The sequence below is a fragment of the Neocloeon triangulifer genome, unplaced genomic scaffold, assembly GCF_031216515.1.
Source record: "Neocloeon triangulifer isolate White Clay Creek 2 clone unplaced genomic scaffold, ASM3121651v1 ptg000012l, whole genome shotgun sequence".
NCBI classification, from domain to species: Eukaryota; Metazoa; Arthropoda; class Insecta; order Ephemeroptera; family Baetidae; genus Neocloeon; species Neocloeon triangulifer.
The window spans coordinates 2,702,164-2,709,297 of NW_026775554.1; the positions used below are offsets into that span (position 1 = coordinate 2,702,164).

General features: G+C 34.7%; 3 protein-coding genes across 4 annotated transcripts; 1 reads left to right on the plus strand and 2 right to left on the minus strand.

Annotated features, from left to right (window-relative positions):
* Nucleotides 1-259: 259 nt before the first annotated feature.
* On the plus strand, nt 260-4,083 carry LOC132198414 (eukaryotic translation initiation factor 2-alpha kinase 1-like). Of its 2 annotated transcripts, XM_059622446.1 has the most exons (11): nt 260-550; nt 1,097-1,150; nt 1,217-1,378; nt 1,468-1,590; nt 1,886-1,996; nt 2,319-2,484; nt 2,543-2,752; nt 2,805-2,963; nt 3,019-3,153; nt 3,243-3,599; nt 3,656-4,083. In XM_059622446.1, exons 1-11 carry the CDS (start codon nt 336-338, stop codon nt 3,701-3,703), a joined length of 1,740 nt encoding a protein of 579 aa, XP_059478429.1. In that variant the 5' UTR covers nt 260-335; the 3' UTR covers nt 3,704-4,083. The 2 variants fall into 2 exon arrangements, with proteins under 2 accessions (XP_059478429.1, XP_059478430.1); XM_059622447.1 differs by lacking the exon at nt 1,886-1,996 and having other exon boundaries at nt 261-550.
* Nucleotides 4,079-5,385, minus strand: LOC132198426 (dynein light chain Tctex-type 1). The gene is made up of 4 exons (XM_059622473.1): nt 5,236-5,385; nt 4,877-5,000; nt 4,609-4,774; nt 4,079-4,534 (listed from the first exon to the last, which is right to left on the minus strand). Exons 2-4 carry the CDS (start codon nt 4,928-4,930, stop codon nt 4,386-4,388), a joined length of 369 nt encoding a protein of 122 aa, XP_059478456.1. The 5' UTR covers nt 4,931-5,000; nt 5,236-5,385; the 3' UTR covers nt 4,079-4,385.
* Nucleotides 5,386-5,486: 101 nt separating this feature from the next.
* Nucleotides 5,487-7,052, minus strand: LOC132198421 (osteopetrosis-associated transmembrane protein 1). The gene is made up of 5 exons (XM_059622468.1): nt 6,766-7,052; nt 6,517-6,694; nt 6,307-6,427; nt 5,997-6,235; nt 5,487-5,938 (listed from the first exon to the last, which is right to left on the minus strand). Exons 1-5 carry the CDS (start codon nt 6,831-6,833, stop codon nt 5,768-5,770), a joined length of 777 nt encoding a protein of 258 aa, XP_059478451.1. The 5' UTR covers nt 6,834-7,052; the 3' UTR covers nt 5,487-5,767.
* Between the last annotated feature and the right edge of the window lie 82 nt (nt 7,053-7,134).

Here is a 7,134-nt window from a genome sequence, read left to right on the forward strand (position 1 = left end):
CCTCCACTCCTGCCACTCTTATGTTGTGTTAGATCAGGATCATCAAGTCAGGAGAAAAAAAACGGGAGGTGATCAGCGCCCACCACCACCGCACCACTCTGCACTAGTCTGCACAGACTTGTTCAAGGCTGCAGGGTGACGTAGTTAGCTCCACCCCCAAGCCCCAATCCCAAGCTGAGGCTAACGTTGGGAGATGCGACGAAGGCTGGCCAGTAGAAATTCTTCTTTGTTGTCTGTGTTGCGGCAACAATGAAAATAGGTAAGCTTGGCTATTTTTTATCTTCGTTCGCATTCCACCTGTTTTCTCATTTCACTTGTTGATCAACGCTGTTTCCATGTGCACCTCGCGTGGTTGCAATCAGTGGAAAAATTTGCGTAAAAATCAGGTTAATTCAGGTGGAATTTTACCGCGGAAGGTAAATTGTCAATCACCAAGCACCTCGGCACAAGGCGATCGCATGCGGAAGCTCGAAAAGGTTTTTCTTCGCGGCGAATTTGGATTCAAAAGATTCAGCAATACGCAACACCCCGACGGATTCCCTTCATTGCGGTGAGCCAGAGCTGTATACCTTTTTGTTGCTACCCGGTTGCTATGTTAAATTATAAAATCTCGAAGATCAGATACATATAATTATATTTTTAATAAAACCATTGTTAATTCTGTTTAAATACCATTTTTAAATTTTACGAAATTTTTATCAAAACTTTAAAATTAATTAAAATAGTTTTTTCTGACGTTTCCAAGTTCTTGCATCATACTCTCTTGATATGCCTAAGCATTGTCGATTTTCACGATTATGCTACTTACTTGTCAGTTTCTTAAACCACACTCATGAGTTACAGCATGCATATGTACTGATTATGTATTTTTTTTTATTTTTTTTTTTACATAATTTCTGAAAATTTTTAAACTTAAATATAGTAGAAAAATTTTTAAAAGTATTATGAAAATCAATAATTGTGTAAATTAAAGTTCAACTATTGTGTTGAAAAATTATTCTATGATATATATAGTGATATGTGGTAGCTTCAAATAAAAAATTAATACATGGGAGACCGAACAATAACCTTACTTAACTCACAACCCTCTATACAGGTTTGCCATGGATGACGACGTTGACTACCTGCATTTCGAAGATGACATGAACAGGTTTGTTAGTTTTTTTTTTTTTTTTTTAATTAATTTTATACAGAATTTTCGCAAATTTAAAAACAGGGATGATGCAATCAACAAGAACTTTGATCCGACAGTACCATCGAGGCTGCTTGACGAGTTTGAAGAATTTCAACTCATTGCCAGGGGTGGCTATGGGGTAGTTTACAAAGCAAGAAATATAACGGACCAGTGTGATTATGCCATCAAACTTATTTACCATGGGTGAGTATTTTTTTTTATTATTAATATTGCTTTGGTTTATTTATAAAAAAGTAAAAGTTTTAATAGATTTCTTTTTGTCTTCTTTTTAGATTGATTGAAGAAGCACTCAAAGAAGTTCGAGTGCATGCTCAACTAAATCACCTCAATATCGTCAACTACAAGACGTGCTGGGTAGAGCCATGTGACTTGATGCTCCGCAAACTCATTGACAGGTAATGTTGAATGGACCATTTTTTTTTCTACCACATGAGCAAAGATGCTGGCAGATCTGCGCATCCTAATGTTAATTTTGTTCATGAAAATGACTTTTATCTTAAATTTTCTTTCGTTTCTTTTTTATTTAATGTGAATTTAAATTTGTTTTTTAAGATGACAAAAGCGTAAGTATGCAAATGACAATCGGTTGAAAAAGAGATCACTGTGGTTGAAATGTGTTTTCTCCCACTTGATCTGGCAGCATTCTTCTATTTGAAAGAGCAAAAAAATCATTAGCAAAAATTCCTCTAGGAATCAACCTTTTAAATCGCGAGACGACTTCAAATTTTTAAACCAACAACTTCTTGGATTCTTTCGTTGGCGAACTGACGAGCAGGCACTTTGCGTGATGTCTGCATCAGGGTACGGTGACTTGGAGGCCGGATTCGTAAAAGAGGTTTGCCGAATGCGAACACAAAGACACATTGTGCACACTCAATGCAGAAGCAGATTTTGATAACTGCTGGTTAAATGAACAAGCATTGACACACACACATGCGTACACATTGAAAATACAACATACTTGTTTTAGGGGCAGACACCTGTTAAATGTTTTGCATGCTTTTTTTACCTTTTGGCTAATGCTAACTCCCAATCCATGTCCTAATTTGGTGCACTGTGGTGGTCGATGATTATGCCTGGAAAATCTTCTCTATTTGCCTCTAATATCAAATGCTAATTGTAGCTCCAGCCAAAGCCGTGTTAGCTGCAGCTCAGGAGAAATTGTATCGAGCTCGGTCCCTTCCGTGTCGGAACATTCATCCTATTATTATCAAATGGCTGCTGAAAGGAGTGATAGCTGCGTCTTATTTGAGGATAGCAAAACTCTGGTTCCGGAAAGATATGGAAGAGTAATTTTTTTTCTCAAAAATTATAAATAGCACTCAACTTAATGTTTTTTTTTTTTAGTGGCAAAATCCGAAGAAAAATACGCTTGTCATCCAAATGGAGTTTTGTGGGAAAACAATGAGGGAGTGGCTGGACATCCCACGTCCGTCCGACATAAGTCGGAAATTATGGTTCACCTACAGACGGCTGAGAGTGCTTTTGATGTTTTGGGAAATAATGAATGGCATTGAACACATTCACTTAAAAGGGATTGTTCATCATGACATTAAGGTGATATTTTTTTTTTTAAATCTTAACAATTACAATATTTTTTTTCTTGCAGCCTGGAAACATTTTTGTGGTTGATGGTTCGGTCATTAAAATTGGAGATTTTGGCCTGTCTTGTCAGACAAAAAGCGGAATTGACGTAATTCATCATGACTTTGGCACCGAGTCGTATGCAGCTCCTGAACAATTCAACGGTGGCCTTTGCTCAACGAAGGTACTTTTTCATTCTATCCATTAATCAAAGCATTGGCAACTTCATTCTTGTTTAGTGTGATATATACAGTGCTGGACTTATTCTGCTGGAAATGTTTTTCTCTCCATTTGACACTGTCTCCGAGCGGCATGACGTTTTAAAGAATTTAAAACAGCATGGAAAGATTCCTGATTTGATCTCAACTGACCTTGTAAGCTATTCAGATTTATTTTAATTCAACCAAAAATTAATAAAGCCTTTGTGTATTCAGTTAAAAATAAGTTTTCTTTTCCATTCCAGTGCCAACTCATCAGGGTAATGACAAACACTCAACCAGCCAGTCGACCTACTGCGTCTGAAGTGAAGGATTCACTTGTATCTCTTATGATTCCCATTGCAGAGGAAATGTACTCAGAACTGATGAAAGCGCTAACCACGTCAATTGTTCGCAAGCTGTACCTTCGTGACAAGGGGTTGCAAGTTGCTCCTGCCTCTGCCTCTGCTGCTTTCATGCTTGACATTTTGGACGACTTATCGGCGATTGGCTTTATTCAGCCAAGTCAATATGAAGATGTGCAGAGGAACCTCGACAGCAATGCAAACAACCAACTGAGAAATGAGTCGGAATTAATGAGGCAAAAAGAACTCAAAGTGAAGGTGATTATTATTTTTAATGAATGAAATTTCTCAGGATCTAAAATGCTCTTTTTTAGGTAATGCTGCAAAATAAGCTGCGATTTTCACGAGTTGCTGGTACTTAATAAGGAATTTCTTTGCTTGAGCAATCTTTACTTTTGTATAATAGTATTCTTTCTCTGCAATATTTATGCTACGATATGTCCAAATTTTTAATGGTCGAACAAATCACGTTAAATTTTCTATCACAAACTTAATGTAATGTTTAGAAAAATTTGTCTTGTGGCAAAATTTTTTCCAAAGTATAGTGCTCTTGTGGAGCTGAGGTGAGCCGCTGAATTAATGGTTGTCAGTGTACTTTTTGTTATTTTATTTCTCGAATTACGAACTTCCAAATGTGAGCAAAATCTTTTTGATTAATGAGATTAATGAAATTTCTTTGAAAAATAATATTTCTATGGTATAAAATAAATAATGTTTTAAACTAAATAAAAATTTTCCTTAAAAATTATTTGGGTAATTTCTTTTTGCAACATTTTTTATTGAATAATTTTTAGAAACAATTGATTATAATTATACAAATTAGAGTAAGGACGTTACACTCTGGAGAGTTAATATTTTTTTAATAAGTTAGCTGACAATTTAATCTGCAATTCAATGAACAAACTGCAAATCTATTGTGATACAAATAATTGTACATTTGAAATTAAGATAACCGACAAAAAAAAGTTTCCCACGTTTTAAAATAGTAGATAATTATTTACTTTAAGTTAAACTTTTAGCTCTTTTCAAAGATTTTGAATGATATTACAGGGCAAGTCCGTAGACAGACACAATCACGAACATAGATTTGTTTTCCCAGCGTACAGTGCAGCTGCCATCAGTGCTGTTGTCCCAAAAGCAAGAGCTGGCTGTGTGAAGTCCAGCTCCATTTTTCTGCATGACCGTACATGTAACTGTAAATAAGGCAATAGTTAAATCGGACTGGAAAAAATAAGATTTTACTTTTAAAACTTCGGGTGCTACTTACCAATATACTTGAAAGGCTTCTGACTCTTGCAGAGCGTTCCTAGACAAGTCTCAACTACAGAGTTTGACCAGGTGTTGACCTTTGTTTGGTCATAATTGTTGCCTCCAATAACCTTTTCCACTGCTTCTTTTATTATAGGGCTGACCTCATCGGCATCGAACATGCTCTATGAAAATTAATTTTATTAAGTTTAAGAAAATCAAAACAAATTTTTTAGCAATCAATATGTAATGAGAGATTACTATATTTTTGTTTAAAACACACTCACTTCTTCGTTTGTCTCTTCTGTAGCCATGGCTTCGCCTCCTGGTTTAATATTCATTAAATTTGAATTTTCCAAGCCCTCTTGAATTCTTCTTATAATTTCTTTATGTGTCGATATGTATGATACTCTGAAAATTATGAGAAACACCTATGTATTTTATATGTTTAAATTGGCAACAACTAATTCTGTCGTGGAAGCTTTAAAAAACTGGCAATGAAAACAATTTTTAAGAAAATGTGTTTCTACGCCCACGACATCAAAAAAAACTATGTAGTTCACACAGAAAATGCTGGCATATTAGCCAAGTAACAAATTTTTTAATTCCAGAATCCCTGACAAGATTTAGTAGAAAATATAATTACCCGCTTTTTTAGTTCAATAAATAAGGGCTAAGGGTTAAAATTACAGGAAAGATTTTGTTAGAAAACCACTGCTTGACAACCAGCAACCATAGCCTTCGCCGAACGGACACAATCAACCACGCCCCTCTCTTGCTGCAGGTCAACAGCGCGATTTTCCCCACCCTGCAATGCTAGAAAAAATCCAAATAATGTATTATTTTTTATATTGTTTTATTAATTTATAAATTATGAACATTGTGAACTGTTTTATGGTTTTCAAAATAAATTTTAGTAATACCTTTAGACTTTTTTCAACAATAATAAAGTTAATAATATTATATTTTTCTAACATTGATAAACCAAGTTAGAATTTTATTATTAAATTTAATGCTCTACTTTTATTTGACTTTTTCTGTTTACATACTTCCATATTGATTTATTCCTTTAACACTTTTGATACATTATTTATCTTCTTCTTAATGTTTATAAGTTTTTTGACATTTTGCTTCTTTGGAATTTGAATATTCTATTAATAATGTATTTTTACAAAAAATTAATCAGTCGCATGTTCTCTAGTGCTAAGTTTTTTGAAGCAAAATGACAAGCCATAAAGCCAAAGAGGAAGAGACATTATAAGAGACGAAATAACGACGAGAGGAATTTGAGGCCTTCTTTGGGGTAAACACAACAGCTCATGACTCCACAGACTCCGTGTTCCATTCATCTAAAATAAAATTGAGTTCCCGTTAAAATGTTGATCAAGTAAATTATAATTTAATTACCAGATCTAATATGTCCATGCAGACATTTCCATTTTCGGAATCTTCTGCCTGCATTTTTATGTTGTTGTAGTACAAATTCAGGTTATGATAAGGCTTTTGACAAGTATCACAGACACTAACAGTGTCATTTAAGTGTTCGTCAATACACTCCTTAACTAGCAACTGGAGTCTATTAAATTCCAGGGTAGAGTTTCTTAAATTATTGGTCAATGTGCCATTTGCAGAAAACTCAAAACAGCCTAGAAGCGAAAAAAAATGTTAATTAATCATAGAGAATAATAGTTTGATGTATTTGTAAAAAAATTATTACTATCACACTCGCTTCTGCCCCACAGTTTAGCTAGGGATTTGAAGGTTTCCTCTAAAATCTCAACTCTGTCTTGGTTCAGTAGTTTGTCTTTGCATGATTCTCCAGTCTCGTTGTCATGCATCTGAAGTAAGATAATTTAAGAAAAAATGTCCTTCCAAGCATACAATATAATTCATAGTTTCAAAAACTACAAAAAATACATAAACAAACCTCATAAATTTCTAAATATGCTGAAAGTACGTCTATGTAGCCTCCGATACAGGATTCACAAAAAGTAAAGGGTCTTGCATTGAGTATTGCGCAGTACATGTATGTTGCACTTTTATCTGCATAGTCTTCAATCAGCTTTTCACAGTTCCCATTCTGTGGGTCCAAAAGCTGTGGATTACTGTAAATTTAGAAAATGTCTCATTTTAATTACATACAATTATTGTTAATTGATTATTTATCCAGTCTTACCCAGAACAATAGTTCAAACTGAAAATCAGCAAAACAGTTGCGAAAATGGGCACTTGAGAACAACTCATTTTATTTTTAAATCTTCACAATTAGCGACAATATTAAACTAAAAGCGCCTGAGTAAAAATTCACACCATGGGATTCTTCACATTTTCCTTCTATGAAATTTGCGGACAAGAAGTTTAGGGTGTTCACAACTCAAACTTTACAGACAGAGAACAAAAATTATCTGCGGCTGATGAGGTCAACGATGTGGTGGTTGATGTGGTGTTTGTTTACATGTGATTTTGGTGGGTTGGGTCCGTTGGGTACATAGTAAAAGAGGATATATGAGGAGCAATCACTAGTTTCATCGATTGTATATATCTT

Bases quoted from the DNA above. Each gene is read 5' to 3' on its own strand.
- LOC132198421 (XM_059622468.1), bottom strand. From the start codon at position 6,833: ATGAGTTGTTCTCAAGTGCCCATTTTCGCAACTGTTTTGCTGATTTTC. The intron at 6,428-6,516 runs GTTTGTTTATGT...ATCTTACTTCAG, and splicing joins CATATTTAGAAATTTATGAG to ATGCATGACAACGAGACTGG. The intron at 5,939-5,996 runs GTAATTAAATTA...ATTTTATTTTAG, and splicing joins GCATGGACATATTAGATCTG to ATGAATGGAACACGGAGTCT.
- LOC132198426 (XM_059622473.1), bottom strand. From the start codon at position 4,930: ATGAATATTAAACCAGGAGGCGAAGCCATGGCTACAGAAGAGACAAAC. The intron at 4,775-4,876 runs GTGAGTGTGTTT...TAATTTTCATAG, and splicing joins CAGAAGAGACAAACGAAGAA to AGCATGTTCGATGCCGATGA. The intron at 4,535-4,608 runs GTAAGTAGCACC...CCTTATTTACAG, and splicing joins GAAGCCTTTCAAGTATATTG to TTACATGTACGGTCATGCAG.
- LOC132198414 (XM_059622446.1), top strand. From the start codon at position 336: ATGTGCACCTCGCGTGGTTGCAATCAGTGGAAAAATTTGCGTAAAAAT. The intron at 2,964-3,018 runs GTACTTTTTCAT...ATTCTTGTTTAG, and splicing joins GTGGCCTTTGCTCAACGAAG to TGTGATATATACAGTGCTGG. The intron at 3,154-3,242 runs GTAAGCTATTCA...TTTCCATTCCAG, and splicing joins ATTTGATCTCAACTGACCTT to TGCCAACTCATCAGGGTAAT.